Source organism: Fusarium phalaenopsidis (assembly GCF_050370095.1).
Source record: "Fusarium phalaenopsidis strain FUZ10S chromosome Unknown contig_32292, whole genome shotgun sequence".
In the NCBI taxonomy this organism is placed as follows: Eukaryota; Fungi; Ascomycota; class Sordariomycetes; order Hypocreales; family Nectriaceae; genus Fusarium; species Fusarium phalaenopsidis.
Window position 1 is genome coordinate 969,200 of NW_028145410.1, and position 18,495 is coordinate 987,694.

Sequence of the window (18,495 nt, forward strand, 5' to 3'; positions counted from 1 at the left end):
CTTTGCCGCGTCACTCCGTAGAATTTCCATGCCCTCCTTTCAATTTCCTTCTGCATACGGAATCACCATAAAAATCCAATTCTGTTCCATCCTTTTTCCTTTTCCATTTTCTGGAATATCGACAAGAGAGCTCGAGTGTCAATTCCCAGTTTGCCCCTGACGATTCCTCAGTGGAGATACTACTCGACGAGAGACGATACGGGTGTTTCTTTCTCTTGGATAGTGGAACATTGTCTTGAAGAAGCTGGAAGTGAGTACTCGTCTCTACATACCTTCTGTTTCCATTGGAACATCCAGGAGATCGCCCCTGGCCTTCTTCCAGCTTGCAGAGCACCAGGCTCCTTCCACCTCTCTGTCCATCGTCACTGACATCTTCCCACTGCTACAGCATCCAATACAGTTCATATTTCATCCATCTACCCTCCCAAGGCTTACCAAGTCCTCCCGTCCACGACACCTTCCGAAAATTTCAACCAAGTCCTTCTACACACGTCGACTCCCGCACCACTTCGAGGCATTCGAACCGAACCGAGACCGAGACGGACGAAACATCCCTGGCACTTCCTGGATAGTGATTTATACCGCTTGTAGAAAATTTGGGTGGTGATTGTACCGCAGAAATACGCAGCCAGGGACGAGTGTTGGGCGTCGTCGAACCATCGTCGCTGCGCATTCTTGACCAAGAGATTAGGAAACCGCGAGCCCTGCATCCAAGAACTCTGGAAGAGAATCAAAGCAACGGAATATTGCCAGGCGCGCTGAAGCTCTTCCGAAAACACACTGGTTGGGTACTTATTGGCAAGTGCTATCAATCAGTGGCCGCCCACCTCCGTTGATTTGAACACACTACCTCGTCACATAATTCCAAAGCCAGCAGTGCATTGACAGTGCCAGGAACTGTCAATTACCGTGCGTCATTGCTTCGGTTGACTGCAGCGTTTCCTTGGGTAGGTATCCTCCTTAAAAAAATCCTGGTGGGTAAACTCCTTCCCGAGTTCCCTCACCTTCCAACTCCCGCACCTTTCTTCTTTTTTTCCTCTCCTCATCACGCACCTTCTTCTGTTTTCATCATCCTTTCTCATTTGCGCATGCTACTGTAGTGGTATCCATCCTGCGAAAAGGTTTGACAGCAGTTACATTCTCGGTTTCAGAGTTGGTGGGCAGAACCTCATCACCGCACCTGGCCGGTTACCTGGGCACCTGCTCTGGTCTTGTTTTGATCGCGACGGCCTTTCCAGTGGTCTTTCAAAGTTGGTTACTTGTCTTTTCTCCTCCTCTCGGGCTCTCATTCCTCGCTTCTTGTCCCCTCGTCGATAGAAACAACACGCTCCTCTTCTTCCCGTTCCTCTTCTCTTCTCCTCCATCATCATCATCCCAGTCGTCGCTTTGTTCTGTCCAGAGAATCACTGCTCGAGTAAGCCATTTCTTTGCCCTTCATTCCCCTCTGCTCCTCTTCTTTGCCCTTCCATGCATCTCCGCTCTGCCTTCCCGTACTACCTCTTCTTGCCCTTTACCCATACGCCAGCTCAAACCCATGAATCAATACTGACATCCAGCAGAGGCGACGAGGTGCATTTGGTGTCGGTGCCATCATGAAGCAAGGCGAACAGGTAAAATTCCTCATTCTCCCCCCTCTGCGCGCGCTGACACACTCTCCCTAGCTCCAGACGGAGCCGCCCTCCTTTGAAATCATTTCCCGATATGTCTTGAACAGACAGCTGGAGCCTGAGGGAGACATTAAACTCAAGCCATGGCAAGCGATGCCCGAGATCCCTGAGCCCGGAGAGCTGATGGCTTCCGACCCTCCTGTGGTACCTCCAGCAACACTGGACGGCGAAGCTCTCGAAAAAGACGGGTACTTGGAGTCACAGTACCGCATGTGCCGTTTTGAGGGCACAGAGCTCCTCCGCCGAACTGTCAACGAGTTCCGAAATCGCCCTCAGATGGCGGAGGGTTCAGATTTCTACATCTACACTCAGGTTCGTCAAGGCCCCTCCTCTGATCTCTGACATTCTGACTCACTGTTACAAGGTCCACGTGCAAGGCTACATGTTTGCTCGGGCTGGACCAGCCTGTAGAATCTCCTTCTCCACGGAGCGTTCTCCCACCCAGGTTGTCTGGAGCCAGTGCACACGCCTTACCACTGGCACTCTTGTTGTCCTTTCACCCAGCCGCGACAATTTCAAGACCCAGTGCTACGTCGCTGTCGTTGCCGCAAGATACCTCATCGGAGGTCTCGAGCCCAATCCGGATGATGGAGAGAATGAAAACACACCTCCTCGAATCGAAATATTCTGGTCCAATTGCCAGGACGCCATCCTCGATCCCTCTGTCGAACTAGTCATGCTTGAGGCGAAGGGTGGCTACTTCGAGACTGTCCGCCACGCAATGATTGGGCTTCAACATGCTGCACTGTTTGAGTGAGTTTCTCTTTGCCTCTTTATGCGGAAGCAGACTGACCATGTCTTGTCCCAGATCCAAGTTCGACAAGTACATCATCGATGGGCACGCCCGTGATCCCAAGGCTGCCTACCTTCAGGAGGCCCCAGGTCAAACTGCTCAGGTTTCAGATGGTGCCAATTCGTTTGATTCATCGCAAGTCGAGGCGTTCAAGCGCATGACGTCTCGTGAGCTGGCCGTCGTCCAAGGCCCCCCTGGCACCGGCAAGACTTTTACATCCGTCGTTGCCCTAGAGAGCCATGTTCGCACACTCCAGGCAATCTATGGAAAGAGAAAGCCATTCCCTCCTGTATTGGTTGCTGCCCAGACCAATCATGCGCTTGACCAGCTCCTCACTCGATGTGGTTCTGACTTTGGCGCCGTCATTTGCCGTCTCGGTGGTCGCACTGAGGACAAAGCGATCGACTCCCGCACCTTGTTCAACATCAGGAAGAATTTCAGCCTTTCGCATGGGCCTGTCAAGGGAGAAAGTTCCCGGAAGAAAATCCTCAGCCGGATCGACCACACCTTGTCCACCTGTTTCCCATCCAACTTGATCTCTGCTGAGGAATTCTATGAAGCAGAACTTATCACGAAAGAACAGTTCGACTCTCTTGATGACGATGAGTGGGAGTGCGCACCCTTGGTGAACGAGAACAATGGAGAGGTCTCTTCCAGCTCCATGGTGCAATGGCTTGATGGATACATCGAATCGGACCAGACCTATGTTTACCGCCCCCCTAGCGGTCAAGCTGCACCTCCAACCATGGATGATGACCCCGCCGAAGTTGACGACCAAGAGGAGGACGAGAAAGAACGGCTTCAGGGCCAGTTTTTTTCAACTCAGTTCAATGTCACCGGTACTGTCCCAGGCGCTAACTCAGGAGAAGCTGCTTGGTTCTACAAGGCTTCCAAGCTCTTGACCATGCATCAAAACTTGTACAACATCAAGCCGGCACAACGTGGCATGGTCTACCGATATCTCCGGAAGCGACTTGTTGGCAAGGTGGCCGAGAAGTTTCCCACGTTTCTCAGAGAGTACAAGGCAGCGTGCGACGAAATCAAGATTGGCAACTGGGAAAAGAGTGCCAGAATCATTCGTCACGAACGCATCGAGATTCTGGGTTGCACAACGACAGGATTGACCAAGTATCTTGGGCTTATCGCTGCGTTGAAGCCTCGCATCTTGATGATTGAAGAGGCGGCTGAGACCAGAGAAGCAAACATCACATCGGCGATGTATCCATCTCTGGATCAGATAGTACTTGTGGGCGATCACCAACAACTGGTTCCACACATTGATGTTCGCGAACTGGGCCAAGAACCGTACAACATGCACGTTTCCCTGTTTCAACGACTGGTCCAGCTCGAGCTCCCTTTCTCCATGCTACGCGTGCAGCGCCGAATGGTTCCCGCTATTCGAGAAGTGGTCAATACTTTCTATCCAGAACTGGAGGACCACCCCTCTGTCACCGATCCCTCTGTTCGACCACAAGTCCCAGGCATGGGTGGGCGGAATCTTTTCTGGTTTCATCACCACTGGCCCGAGGCGCAGAACCCTGACGACTTTTCCTTCTCGAACCCCAGAGAAGCCGAAATGATGGTTCGATTTGTGAGATACTTGGTGATGAACGACGTGCAACCATCTGCCATTACCCTCCTGACTTACTACAAGGGTCAAGTCAGCCTGCTTCTCGAAAAGCTCCGACGAGACCAGGTCCTCCTCAACTTCCACCCCACCAAGGAGTGGTCCGTCCGAACAGTTGACGGGTTCCAAGGCGAAGAAAACGACATTATTCTCCTCTCTCTGGTCCGAAGTGCCAAACCTGGTTTCGTTGACAATGAAAACCGAGCAGTGGTTGCGACGAGCCGAGCAAGGCGCGGCATGTACATCTTCGGCGACGCCCTGAATCTTGTGCAGAAAACTCAGACGAGCCACAAGACCTGGGCCAAGGTGTATGATGTCTTCGTCGAGAACGAGTGCATCGACAACTTTCTCCCAGTCACTTGCAAGAAGCATGGCAGAGTGACTGAGATCGGAGAGGTTGATACGTGGGATACCATTCCTGGAGGTGGCTGCAATCAGAAGTGCGATGAGAAATGCCCCAACGGTCATGCCTGTCAGACGACCTGCCATCCATCCGACCAAGCCCGTCTCAAGTGCAGACGCGCCTGTGAGAAAGTCCTTTCATGTGGCCATGGTTGTGGTTCCTTTTGCGGAGATCCTTGCGAATGCCCTCACAAATGCAACAAGGCTCCCTCAGTCTCGCTCCCTCTTAGAGGCAGGCCATTGCCACAGGGTCGAGGTGGAAGACCAGGAAGCGGGAATGGCGCTTCACGAGGCGGCAGGAACTTTGGTAACCGAGGTGGCAGAGGCGGACGAGCTCATCGAGGAGGTCATACTCAGAACGCGGTATTGCCTGACAGAGATGTCGCGGGTGGAAGGCGAGGGCCCGAATCCGAGGCTGTCCACCAAGAGCCTACCAGCGAGGAGCTGATGGAGATGGGCTACTATGCCCACATGTCGCAGCCCGGGCCGAGCGAGCAGAGGCGACTGGACAACCCCCAGACTCCGTTTGAGAGCCGTGCCATCACATTGACCGAAGACTCGTTGTCGGAGAAGTGGAGCCCGGAGAAGGTACAGCGACGAGATGCCATGCTTCGAGAGGACATGAAGCGACAGGGCCCGTCTAGCTCGCGTCCGATGGAGGTTCGGGTATCGTTTCGCCAGACAACCATGGCGGCTGATTGCACGCGTGTGTGTGGGCGTCCATCGCACACCAAGTACACGATCCCAGCGCCGTCGCCGAAGCGAGGTGCTGAAGTAGCTAACAGCGAGGCCAGTGTCGGTGCTGCTAAGCAGCCGAGCAGGAAGCACATGGTCCTTGATGCGGCGGCGGGGTTCACGAGTATGGCAGACCACGCTGGCTCGAGTTCGGCTGAGTCGCAGAGTGGCCAGGGTGATGGCGATGGCGATGATGGCGATGATGACTTGATTAGTTTTGAGTGATAGTGGGTATGGGTATGGGTACGGGTATGGATATGGATATGGGTAGGTATGGGTAGGGCAGATGGCACTTTTTGTACTTTAGGTAACAACGGCTATGAAGAATTACAAATGTTTTGATAGAGTCTTGGTGTTGTGTCTTGGTGATGATGTTTGTGATGTGTTTTAGATTGATATTGAAGTCATGTTTAGGAATGGAATCAGCAAAGATGGACTTGATCAGAACAGGTGTTTATTACAAGAAGGATGGATGTTTTGTCTAGCCAGAAATGATACAACTACCTACTCCAAGCTGGCGTGCCAGTTTACTTACCCAACTCCAACGCCAGAGAACAAAACCAATAGGATAGAGTCCAATTCAACCGCTCGTGACGTTGATCTCATATCCAATCAAGACCTCTGTGCTGGTGCCCTCCCAGCCCCTTGTGCCGGCAGCACTGAGCATGAAGCGGCTCGTGGGGTCGATGTAGAGACTAGAGATGACGCCTGCGCGAGGGGGGCCGGGGATAATGAGGAAGGGCACAGTGGAGTGCTTAATGGCGCGAGACTCTCGGAGGTCGTAGAGACGGAGAATATCGTGGGAGGCGCTAGGGATTGTTAGCTTGCTGCCATAAACAAGATTGGAGAGTATGTACTTACCAGACTAGATGTCTACCATTCAACATGGGTCTTACGGCACTCACGGCACCACTACCCGCAGGAAACTTGAGAGAACGCTCAGGTTCCCAACCTCTCCTGGCCTTGTGAATATCATACTCCTCGACAGTACCGTTTCTTCGACCAGCGTAGATGATGTTGCCGTTGGGACTCCAGCAAGTACCCATACACCAGGGGGGAACGCCAGGTCGAGTACCGATACGGGCCACGGGATCCGGTTGTCGCTTGTCCCAAACGCGAAGGGGGCCGTCGATGGCGGCTGAGAGGAAAGTAGTTGAAGAGGTTTGTGTGGGATCGTGCTGTGTCGGGGCGTGGTTGGATGTGTAGAGCATCGGTGACTGCGATCGCTTAAGAGCAGTTACTTCAGCGCTAGCTTGGTGCTGATCTTCTTGACTCGGAGCTGCTGGTTCTGTAGTCTGTGTTGGAGCAGTATCCACGTCCATGGCGTCTCCCGTCTGTTGCGTTGGCGGCGGCTGCGCCTCTGGTTCCTTTGCCGCCTCAAGACTCGCCATATCCGCTGAATGATCCATACCACCATCATGCCCGTGTCCAGGCATCATATCCATAGAAGCAGCGCCAAACTCGTCATCATCGTTGCCAAACGGTTGGTCCCCCTTTGTCTCGCCAAAGAGACTCCCCGCGTCACTGCCACCAAAGAGACTATCGTGAGCTGGAGACGCCTGGCCCTCGTCGGCGCCGTTCTCTGTACTAGGCTCGTCGATACCATCGGTTGTGAGTCCGTTTGTAAAGTTGCCGCTGGCGGGCGCGGCGCCGTTGTTTGTCGACATGGTGGTTGACGGGATAGGTTCGTCAGCCTCTTCGGGTATGGGAGCGCCGCTCGCAGGACGCAGCTCGATGGCAGAGATCTGACCGGAATTACCGTCGAAACTCCGCGTCGTCTGACCCGTGTTGAGATCCCAGTCAAAGATGTTCTTGTCCCAGCCGCCGCTGAGCACACTCTTCTCATCCTGGGCCAGCGTCAAGACGCTCACGGCGTTCTTGTGCTGCTGCAGACAGTGGATGCGCTTGCCCTCGTCATGACGCACGCTCTGCAGGTTTATACCTCCCGACTCAAGACCCGAGAGTAACCAGAGAGCCTCGGAGTGCACGGCGAGAGAGTATACAGGAGATAGGACATGTTCCTGGTCGCCCCTCCCAGGAGGTGAAGGCTCCTCGTTCTCCCAGTAAGACATGAGTATACCAGCCTTTGTAACGCTATCGACAAAGGGATGCCTCTGGGCAACCGTCAAGGGCAGCTTGCCGTTGATCGTGTTAGGCCCGTCGTATTTGCGAATGTACCCATCAGACCCTCCGGTGATCCAGTACCTCAGGTCCGGGGTGATGGCCATGGCGTTGACGCTGGTGGACTGCGGCGCTGCCATGGTAGGTACGATGTCGTATAGCTTCGCGTTGATGACCTCGGGGCTCGGGACAGGCCATTTCGTGTACATCTTGGGGGCTGGCGTGGCCGACTTTTGCCGCGACTCTGCTGCCGTCTCGGTCTTGACCTTGTCGTCGGGCTGGTCGTTGGAGTCTGTAGCGGGAGCCTGACTATCCTGCGCATCTCCCTCAGCATCACCCTCTGCATCTTCGCCATTATCATCGTCTTCCTCGTCATCGTTGTTATCATCGTCTCCGTTGTCATCGTCGTCGCCGGCGTCGGCGTCGGCGTCGGCGTCCTGGTCGCCATTATCGTCGACATCCTCCATGGCCTCGTCAGCATCGTCGTCCTGGTCGGGGCGGTCATTGTCGTGGTCCGACTCGGCCGAGCTCGCCGACAGGCGGTCGTCGTCGAGGGTATTCATCGCAGGAGGCAAGTATCTTCTAATAGGTAGTTCAAGACGAGGCTCGATCGCATCGCATCGCGTCGCGTCTCGAGGTGGGTCCTTTTAATTGGTGGATGATGACATCAACCCCAGAGCGAGCCCAGGGTCTACAACTCAACAGGTTGAGATATTGAGTTGCCAGGGTCGCCAATGCTGTTATGGTCAGGTTATATAGACAAAATTTGTTGAGGGAAAAAGACTTTTTTTACTGTATTTTTGTAAGAGAAACTTTGGATCTGTGATGTCTGGTCAAAGGTCATGCGTGGTCACGTGCTATGGAACCGTCAATGTCGTTGGTACCTACCGACCTAGGAAGGAGCCTCACTTACACTCCAACTTGGCCATTTAATGTATATTTATCATGGTCTTCATGCCTCAGCCATGGGTATCAATGATAAGCCATCTTGACAACGGGTTTCACTAAGTCTTGGTAAAAGATTGACTAGTTAGGGGGTCGATACGGATTCCAATCAACCTTGGATGCTTCTCTTACTCTGAGATATATATAATGTGAAGATACCAATCCATAAAAAGCTACTAACAATGGCGCCAAGCTGATGTTATGCCAAATAGCAATGTTGATGTATTAAATATCCTCCCTTGTCTACTACCACCTTCTCCAACATGAACAACTAGGTCACTTACACACGACATCTACAAAATAAAGTAATAACAAAGGAAATACGTCTATTGGTCTACTGATAAGTTAAATGACTGATGTACAGGTACCTCAACTCAACCAGTCTACATCGTCAAAACTCCACAAGTCATGTCCATCAAGATTCGCCATCAGCACAGCAACTCTGCCATAACTCGCCCACCACTGCATAAACCGACTGCATCTGTGATTCATCAAAGGGTCGGACGGTCTAACATTACTGAGACCATTTCGTGCTCTCAGATTGCTTCGCACTCTCCCGAGGGCTGGGCGCAATCTTTCCCCTCCTATACAGTCCCTCATCCTTTGCTTCGTCGCCAATGACACTAATACTCTCACCAGGTCCAACATCATCTCCAGCATCAGTATGAGGACCAGGCCAGGCGGTGGAAACAGAAGTACGACCATCACCAACCGGACGTAAGTCATCGGGGACGCCGTCAACTTCGCTAGACCACCTGTATATCCGTTGGTAACCCGTCGTCATGCTCGCCGCATCAGGTTCAAAAGGGGGGAAATACCCATCTGACTTTGCTGCAGGGAGCTTTTGGCAAGTTGGTGGAGGCGTTTCTCTTCTCCTCTTTTTGTTTCTCCCTTGCTGCGTGAGCTCTCGTCGTCCCCCGCGCAGCAGATTACTCAGAGGGTTCTGGCTCGGCTCACGAGTGAATCCTGGAGGTTGAGAGCTGCGAGAGGGGATATCTATCCCCTCCATGTCTTCCATGTCTGACATAAAGTAAGGCTCGTTGCCAGCCAGAGCAGGAACCCTCGATTCTCTCGATTCAACCTGCCCCTCGTCAGCGCCCAAAGCTCCCAAACCCTTTGTCTCAGGATCGCTCCCACTTCCCTCGTCCTCATCCCACGGACACGGACTACTAGACTGAGGAGTCCAATCACTCCTAGGCATACCGTCTCTAGCCCTGCGAGCTTGTTCAATCTCCCACTCGCGCTGCCTCTCTGCCCTAGTCTTGCGTATAGGTCGTGGACCACCCTCCAGACGACGGATGGCGTGTCTGCGAAGTGTGGGAGGCGCGGCCGCGAGGATGATGTTCATGCCAATACGGGCGCCGAGGGGCATGTCCTCTGTCAGCCTTCTGGGGCTGTCTTGGGACTTGTCGTGAGACATGGTGATCACTGACTGTCTGTACGAACGAGGATATTGTTGAGGATGCACTGTCGAGTATAGCAATGCAAATGTGACAAAGTAATCATCTGCGGCCGAGAGACACTGTATATACAATTTCAGCAAGGGTTAATTGCCAATTCTTTGGTCGTGTTGTCTTATTCAGGCATGTAGTCTTGATGTTCGTAGCCGTCGTCCTGTCTTGTTCACTTGGACTCAAGACAAAGACCGCCGGAACAAACGTGCATTGTCACAGCCATTGACTCTTTTCCGCACAAGAGTCCATCTTCACTGCATTGTCCCTGGTGTTATTAGTTGCCCAGGCATGTACTCAAACAACATGATGAGAACGCACAGTGACGCTGCAACACATTTGCCTGCAGCCTTTCTAGACGAATTGACAAACTCGAGATCCGTTTGTTGTATTTCACTTCCGGGCCGTTTCCTCGGCCGTCCTCTTTGTTCAGTCCCTTCTTTGAAGCCTAGGCGGCGACGGTGACCAGCCATGAGAGCTGGCGGTCATTACTAGTTCTCACAGGCCAAGGAATGAGTTAAACTTTGAGCCAAGAATAGAAACAAGTTACTATTCACATACAGTACAAGGCCCCAGTCACTCACCATTCAGCCTAAACAACCCAGTTGTCACCGCCCCAGTTTAATACACATACCTCCAAAGCATAACTTGAGCTTGAGCTTACTCAACTCGCATTGGCTACCATGTCTTATACATAGACTGAAACCTGACCTACATGTAGGGACGCAGTCTCAACAGGCTATGCACGTCCAAGACATACATGTCCATCCACCGCTCATCTCAATCTCACTCTCTCCCTCCAACGCGCATAATACACGACATACAGACGCCATGCAAGCCGGCATGCGTCCATCAATCCTTGTCTGAGACAAGCTTCATTCCTGCCACCAAGCCCCCTGCGTTCAAGCTCAACGCCCTCGCACATAGATAAAAACCACATTCCCAGACTGGCACACAAAAGGTTTCTCAAAAAAGTCATTCAAAATCATCCCGTCCGGGTTTTTCTATTCCTTTCCATGTCCTATATATCTTACAGCGAGCCGCTGGCCAGCTATGCAGCATCGCCGCAGCTCGTGCATCAACCCCCTCCATTTGTCTTCTCTCTCTCTCTCCTCCCTCGCTCGGTTATTCTCGTCCGTCAAGACATTCAAGGAAATCAATAAACACGACACGACACAATGCCTCCAACTCCGTTTTTTAAATTCAGGACATAAGAAGCCCCATACATTCCATTTCCAGCACCTGCCATGACAAGATGACAAACAAAACCACAGATGCCCTCACCTGTCGTCTCGATGAAGGGGTATTATCATTATCTACTAAGGAAATAAAAGGAAATGCTCGCAAAAGGACAAGTCGAGTCGGTCCAAGGTGATCGGTTCGGTTGGGTTGGGTTCAGTTCGATTCAAGGAAACGTGGGATACCCATCCAAAGCTGGGTAGGGTTGGGTAAGGTTGGGGGTGTTGGGGCATGTTGATACGCAACCCTTGCTCACAAGGGGAAAACAAATGGCTCGGCAATGTCCAGAAACTCAAAAGAATGGCGAGCTCAAACGAGGTAAGCTCATGATGTGACCCGAGGGTCGTTGAAATATTGCACCATGCCCCAGTCGGCTGGTGCTCCGTTATGTTGTTGTTGTCCCGGTTGCTCCAGGATGATGCTCTCCCAGTCGTCAAATACCACAGGAGCCGGCGAATACTCAAAGTCCATCATTGATTCACCGGTCTCCTGACCCTGAGGTGGTGGTGGCAGCTCGCGCTTGTCGAGTGGCGAAGACGCGGGCGGAGGCATCAAAGGCGAAGTCGAGGGTCCCATGGGGGAGTGAGACGAAGAATCCGGAGATGGTCTCGGTTGGGGTGTGAATGGCTGGGATGGCACCATTATTGTGTTGCGGAAAGGTGCTGCAAACGAAGCCTGTTGAGGATCCGGCGAAGGCATCATCGACTGGTGGCCAGGGTGGCCCTGAGTAGGCAGTGTCATGAACGACATGCGAGGGTCGTGAGCGAACGCCTGGGGTGCCAGGCTCGTATGCGAGTACTGAGGCGAGGGGATAGGCGCTGAGGTGAGGACGATATCGGCGAGGTCGTAAGCTACACTGACAATCCACTGAGCCTCACCCTCATCGCCGGAGAAGAACTCGAGGAGATCCTGCAGCTGGCCGGGGCTCTCGTTCTCCAGGAAACCCTGGGCGCGGCCCGTCTTGCTTGGGTGCCAGCTGAACTGGGGTCTTCGGCCATTATACTCAGGCTGCTTGCTGACGACAAGTGCGTCCCAAGCCTCATGGATCAGGGGCTGGTGCAGGAGACCATACACCACCCGAGAGTGCATCCAGTCACCCTTGGTCATACCAGACTCGAAGTGGCGGGCGACGTGCTCAACATGGCGCTCGCGAGCCGGGTGAAGAGCAGAGCAGAAGCCGCAGGCCCAGTACTTGCGCTTTCGAAGGAACTTGACCACCTTTTCGGCGTGGGGACACGTCTTGCAGCCGTGGCACTGCTTGTGGTGCTGGTTGAACGAGTTGGAACCCCAGAAGCTTCGGTTGCAACCAGGCTCGGGACAGGGGTACTTGCGCCAGCGCTCATGGAACTCGTCCTCGTGGCGCTTCCAGTCGTACTTGCGCTTGAAGCTCGTTTCACACGAGGTACACCAGTAAATGTTGGTCTTTCCGGCGGTGCCGACTGGAGCACCAATGGCGCCAAGTGGTCCGCTGATCGGGTTGGATGGAGGGAGAGGGAGAGGCGCCTGAGATCGGGCGCAGTTGGAGGTTGATGATTGCCAAGACATGGATGACTGGCCCGAGTTGGTAGACCAGATGGAAGCATGGCCGGAGGAGCCGGAGCTCGTCGAGGAGACGGAGATGCGAGGGCGATGGCTGAAGGGGGCCTGGGGCGGCATGAAGATGGCTGCTTCATTGTCTTGATTAGCAAATCAGTCAGCAAGTGCAGAGAAGCAAGGAAATCGACGGCAACTGCGGTCAAGTGAGCATGACATACAAGGGACCTCCTCGGGGACGGCTTCGCGCTTGATCTCGGCGGATGGAGTGGTAGCAGTTGATGAGTTGGTGGGAGTGGTCGTCACGGTCGGGATATTCGGGACAATAGGAGGTGGAGGAGGGCATCGAAGTGGCGGAGGAGGCGCGAGTGAAGCAGCGCTGGGAGCGGGATTCGGTTGTTGAGGTTGGCTAAAGGCGGGAGGAGCCTGCTGTTGAGGTTGAGAGGGAATCGAAGACATCGAGGGCATGGCGTTCAGGCTCAAGGAGAGCGACTGGCTTTCATCGACCCATTGATGAAGGAGATCCTTGGACAGGCCTGAATCGATCAGGACCTGGAGGTTCTTCCTTGCCTCGGCGAGGACATCCTGAGGAGTGGCGTCATGGTGCTGCTGCTGGTGAGACGGCGAGGGGCTCGGCTGCTGCGACATGATGTGCTGCTGGTACTGCTGAAGCTCGAGTTGTTGTTGTTGCTGCTGGGGGCTCTGGCTCTGGTTCTGGCTCGGATCCATGGGCAGCGCTCACATGGAGGATAGACGGGGAATCGACTGCAGCGTGTAATCGGCAATGACGGTTAGGTTGATTGTTCGGCTATGCGAGCTTGTTTTGGTCGAGCGAGCTAAAAAGTGGTGTTGTTTTTCCTTGAATGCGTGATGGTCGTTGAGAAGCGAACGTGTTGTAGTGGCGAGCTGATTATACCAAATGGCACAACAGAAGCGGTTTGAGTCGATTCCTTTCTTTCCTTGGGATTCCCGGAATCGAGCGAAGAACGAGAGACAATAGCGAGTGTAAAAAGTCCCTTGGATGGGAACTTTCGTTATTGAGCGAGAGTGTTGAATCAGAAACAATAAGAAAAAAGAATAAAAAAGAAACGAAAGAAAACAAAGACTGGTGATGCTCTGGGCTTTGGAGTTGTCAAGTGCAAAAGAACGAAACGGGGGGGGGGGAGGAGGAGGAGAGGAGGCAGAATGGGGGTGGGAAGGGTGGTGTAGAAAGGAAGCTACGGGCGCCGGGCACTGGGCAGCTTGGGTCCTTCTCTTTCCTTAGGGAAAATGGTTCAGGGACGAATTGATTGGGAGAAGGGAAGGGGGGGAAGGGGGGGCGTGTGTGGTCCCGGGATATTTCTCCGAATATAATTAGATCGCCTTCTTTTTTGCTTGCATCCGGGGGGGTGTGTGAGTGTGAGGGAACGAGAAAGAGCGAGCGAGCGCGTGGGTGCAGACAGTGTGGGAAGGGGAAGAAGGGAAGGGAAGGGGCGAGCGCGCGCTCAGCGCCTTCCTATGTATATGCAGGTGCACGCACTGGCACTAGGTTGCTTGAGTGGAAGGAAGGAGCCTGCTGCTGTTCTCCAGCAGCTTCCCAGGGCGGGCCTTGCCTAGGTTGCCTTGCTTGTGCCTGGCTGGCTGCTTTGTGTGCTTGGACCACTGGCACCACTTTCGCGCGGGCTGGGGAGGACCCAGAAGGAAGGGACGGGAGAGGGTCTCTGCAGGTACTTTGGTTCGAGTACCTTACCTAGAAGGCTTGCCGCGCGCTCTCTCAAAGATGTCGAGTTTCACGAGAATTGAGGCTCATCATTGTCCTTCGTGTCTGTTCCCGTGTGGAGATTGAGGGACTGGCGGGCAACTCAAGATGTGCGTTGTCCGTGTGTGACTGTGTCAAGAATGGGCAAGGAAAAAGGGCATGAATAAAGTGACGTGACGTACAGCGAGAGGATGATGAGCATGTCGGCGGGTTTGAGGGATCCATGGCTTATGGATTGGATCATGGTTGGAGTTGAACAAGCGGGTGATGCCGCAGAAGAAGTAAGAAAAGCAGGCTAGTTGCAGATAAGGGGCAACAGCTGTCATAACCGTTGGGGATTCAACTTGGACAATCTTCATTGACCTTCTTCTTCTTCTTCTTCTTCTTGTTCGAGGCATTACCAGTATCCAACTCGGCTTCTTCATCTTCTCTCGCAACTGAGTCAACCACATCGCGATCTTACTCTTTCTCCCCCCCCCCCCAGCACCGACCAAGCCATCAGATCAAGGACCAACAATTCTCCCAGTCGTCGACCGACAAGCGGGGTCCTTGAGGATGATCCCTGCACTGCTGGACGACGGCGCCGCCGCCAGGGGTTAACCAAAGGTCAGGGATCCCTACCCAGGAGGATTTGCTCACTGCTCGCACATGCACCACCACCACACGGGTCATCAAGCCCAGCCAGCTCACGGGCGCGTCATGGCTTGCAGTGCTTGTGTGTCTGCTGCTGCCCATTAAGGCGTAGATGGCTTCGAGTTTCTGCTCGGAGGTTGTACAGCGGGAGAAGGCGTTGTTTCACCACCATTTCCAAAGATAGAATCTCTCTCTCTCCCTCTCTCTAAACTTCTGCTGCCCCTGTCCAGCATTTCAATGCGTCGTCGTGTTCGGATATCTCCCCCATTGACACTCTGCAATCAAGAACTGCAAAAGAAACGAAGGATTATTCTCTAATACCAAAATGATCAATCTGATTGTTGTGCGAGAGAAAGGGAACGGAAAATGTTCCACTGTCCACCCCCCGGCTCCAATGTCCCAATTCCTCCATGTTCCTCCGGGATTTGGCTCCATTGTTGTCCCCCAGTACCTGTACTCTCAGTCATTCTTTTGTAATGAAGCCTCAAGCCAAAAAAGCCCGACGCCCACCCAGCCTCACGTTTTCTCTCTTCCCGTTCCTCGTACTTGCTCTGCGCGCTTTTCAGAGTCCCTCAGATCTCTCTTTTTTTTTTTAATGCTGCTGGAACACGCTCTGTAACAGACAACTCTCACCTGAAACGCGCGACAATCAATCAGCAAGCATCCCTCTGTCTCTTTTGAGTGTGGAAAAAACAACAACGGTCTGCGCCGCGCCGCCGAGCGTTTCGAAACAGTTTCCCGCCAATCAGAGACGTGTGCCTGTTAGACGACCTTGTCCAGGGGGGGCGTGAGAGGGGGATGGGGGCGGAAAAAGGAGACCCCTTCTTTTTCGGCTCCATCTCTCATGATCCAATGTGTGTACATGGGGTCTTGGTTAAGAGAGATTTCGACTTTTGATGCGAAAAGAAGCGTTGGTCGTTGCGTCTACGTTGCTTTTCCTTCTCTCTGCATGTCGACCGTTGAGAAGAAAAAAAGGCGCAAACATGGTTCAGATCTGCCGGATCAACCCATCCATGATGATGACCATCACCCCTCGCGATGTGCCCCTGGATCCCTGGCTAGGGCCCTAACTTGTCAACAGGCCGCATCGTCATCATCGTGTCTGCAGCTCGCAACTCTACTTATTGGACCTGCAGAGGACGTCGTACGTACCTTTCCTGTGCTGTGCACAGCCTTGACGCCTCTTCCTTCGACCCGGGTCTTGGGTAAGCTACAGGCGTCTAGTAAACCCAGTCCAGCTCAGCTTATGAGAATTGGATCCCTCTCAACAAAAAAACACAGACCTTCTCTCGATCTTGTGTCGTCGACTGGCCCCTGGATCGACGCTGTCATCATCGTCATCGCTTGTCTATCTGAGCTTTTCTCCCCCACCCTAGCAACGAACGACAAGGCAAGCGAAGGGGAAGACTTACAAATCCAGTTAACCGGGGAGACAGAGAGTGGGGTGTGTATTATCTCTCTCTACCCGTTGTAAAAGCATAATTTAATGAAACCTTGTCCCTCTACTGCTTTAGTGCGTCCCAGCACAGCGTAAGCTTTCACTGGCGCGGCGCCTGTGGAAATTGGCAGAGGAAACAGCACAAGCAAGGCTCCAGCTCAGATGACTCTCTCGACATAACTTCAGGTCGGTTAGCAAGTTTTGTGATGCCGAAGCCCCAGCAAGCTGGAGTCACGCACGGGAACGGGAAAGACGAGGAGAGCCATGTGTTCGAGAAGCGAACAGGGCGCACGGGGATTCCTTGTCTTGCATCATTTCGCGTATCACGGGGTCCCCTTGTTTAAATGGATACCCGCCATGTTCGCCCCCTTTCAACGGGCATCAAAGCAAGCGAACAGCCCACAGCGTTTCCCGCGTTGCTTTTAAGATGACGATGTAGCATTCCGTTGTCCTCTCTGTGTACCTTGTCGTCTTATCCTTTCGCTTGTCTTCTTGTCTGTTGGTTACTACCCGTGGAGCGGAGGAAGTCTGTACCCCTTGATCCTTGTGGCACCCTGATTGCCCGTACCCTTTTTCGTGCTAGTCAGGGACATAGAGGATATCGTGACACGGACCAGCAGCCTGGGTGCGAGTTGTTTTCTATTTCGGGTATAGCGGCCGAGCGGTCTTGGCTCTGATCATGAATCAATTGGCTGCGCAGCGAAGCCACAAGGATGTTGAATCATGGTGGACAAAAAGCAACCTACCCTCTACTCGAGATATTCCATACAACAGTGTACAGCTATTTTCTTCAATAGCCCGCGCAAGATGAAGCTTCATGGGGTGCATGCATGCACTACGTCTGCACATTTCCGTATCTCTGTGCTTTTTACGGAGCAACTTTCATATAATCTTGATTAAACATGCATATTCCCATATCAATCCGTCTTCGTATTTAATCGCAGATCACATGCGGTCAAAACAGGTCAGGTCACGTCCTCGGTTCGCTATCTCTGTGTCTGTCCGTCATATTAATTAATGTTTCTGTTTTTAAACATAAATCCATCGATGACTGGACTGTCTTGTCTCTGATAATGTCACCCGTCCTAGTCTTCCCGCTCTTCCCGTGTCTTCGTGCCTCAGCCCGGTTCCCTCTGCTTGGGACTGATGACGAACAGAGTAAATTCATTCGACGTCAGTGTTTCACAAAAAAGGTTTCTTTCCTTCACACACCCACCCTCTTTTTTACTTTTCTTGGCTCAGCTGACGATCGTCGACGCTGACGAGCGGCACAGGCAAAAACAAGGAACAGAAGCCTTGCCTTGCAGCAAAAAAGATCAGAACGTTTCTGCCCGAGAATGGGCTATAGTCCGAGGAAACATAAGAAATGCCCATTAAACTCCAATCCCTGCTGAACTCTCTCTCTCGTCATTCCCGAATCCGTTTCCCTAAGGGTCCAAATAATAGCATGCAGTTATAGGTTACATGCTGCAAGGCACCGAGTTACACTCGAGAAACTTGTCAACCGACTGTTACTCTAACTAATTGTGTGGTCGACGACACAACACCACCGCCAACAATCCCAAAATATCCTCCCGAGACATTTCGTTTTTTATCCCCGATGCACGTCAGGTTTCTTCTTTGTCCCAACAGCCCGTTTCCCTCTCACATCCAATCCAACATGTTCAAACAGCCCACCACACACTCCTCCAACTTCACTTGAAACCCGCATTCAAAACCGCCGGCCCCCCGGCCCCGACCCGTAGGTAAACCCCCGGCACCTCCGTGTTTCTTCACTCCCCCCGGAAACCCTACCCTTGCATCTTTTTGCTCTCTTGCCCTGCGACAACCAACAGACATGATCCACAGGCACGGGCTCGACATGTTCTCGGCCGAGCACTGCCACGCCCTAAACGTCACGGACGGTTCCTGAACTCTACTCTGCCAGTAGTCTCGATCTTTCGTTTCTCTTAGACTGATTAACTACTTGCTTGTTCTGTCTTTAGTTCATTGTACACTTTCTACCTCGCACCCGTCCGTGCTCTGCCCCCTGGCTCCTTTCCGCAGAGTACATTGCACCAAACCCAAACCAAACCCACAATCGGCCAACTCAAAGGCCACCAGAACGCCTGAGTGTCTCCTCCGTCTCCCTCGAGAGTTCCGAAGCTGGTCGGGGTCTCCTCTTGATCCCGAA

At 52.9% G+C, this 18,495-nt stretch overlaps 4 protein-coding genes across 4 annotated transcripts; 1 reads left to right on the forward strand and 3 right to left on the reverse strand.

The window, feature by feature from the left end:
- Positions 1 to 1,592: 1,592 nt before the first annotated feature.
- On the forward strand, positions 1,593 to 5,449 carry LRP88_04619 (P-loop containing nucleoside triphosphate hydrolase protein; the record flags this gene model as incomplete). Its single annotated transcript, XM_083241191.1, has 4 exons — positions 1,593 to 1,610; positions 1,662 to 1,979; positions 2,032 to 2,420; positions 2,476 to 5,449. 4 exons carry the CDS (start codon positions 1,593 to 1,595, stop codon positions 5,447 to 5,449), a joined length of 3,699 nt encoding a protein of 1,232 aa, XP_083102339.1.
- Positions 5,450 to 5,804: 355 nt separating this feature from the next.
- LRP88_04620 (WD40-repeat-containing domain protein) lies at positions 5,805 to 7,908 on the reverse strand (the record flags this gene model as incomplete). The annotated part of the gene is made up of 2 exons (XM_083241192.1): positions 5,805 to 6,033; positions 6,086 to 7,908. 2 exons carry the CDS (start codon positions 7,906 to 7,908, stop codon positions 5,805 to 5,807), a joined length of 2,052 nt encoding a protein of 683 aa, XP_083102340.1.
- An 896-nt stretch (positions 7,909 to 8,804) lies between these two features.
- On the reverse strand, positions 8,805 to 9,710 carry LRP88_04621 (uncharacterized protein; the record flags this gene model as incomplete). Its single annotated transcript, XM_083241193.1, has 1 exon — positions 8,805 to 9,710. The coding sequence occupies one exon, from the start codon at positions 9,708 to 9,710 to the stop codon at positions 8,805 to 8,807; it is 906 nt and encodes a 301-aa protein (XP_083102341.1).
- A 1,594-nt stretch (positions 9,711 to 11,304) lies between these two features.
- On the reverse strand, positions 11,305 to 13,161 carry LRP88_04622 (uncharacterized protein; the record flags this gene model as incomplete). Its single annotated transcript, XM_083241194.1, has 2 exons — positions 11,305 to 12,644; positions 12,735 to 13,161. 2 exons carry the CDS (start codon positions 13,159 to 13,161, stop codon positions 11,305 to 11,307), a joined length of 1,767 nt encoding a protein of 588 aa, XP_083102342.1.
- Positions 13,162 to 18,495: the final 5,334 nt, after the last annotated feature.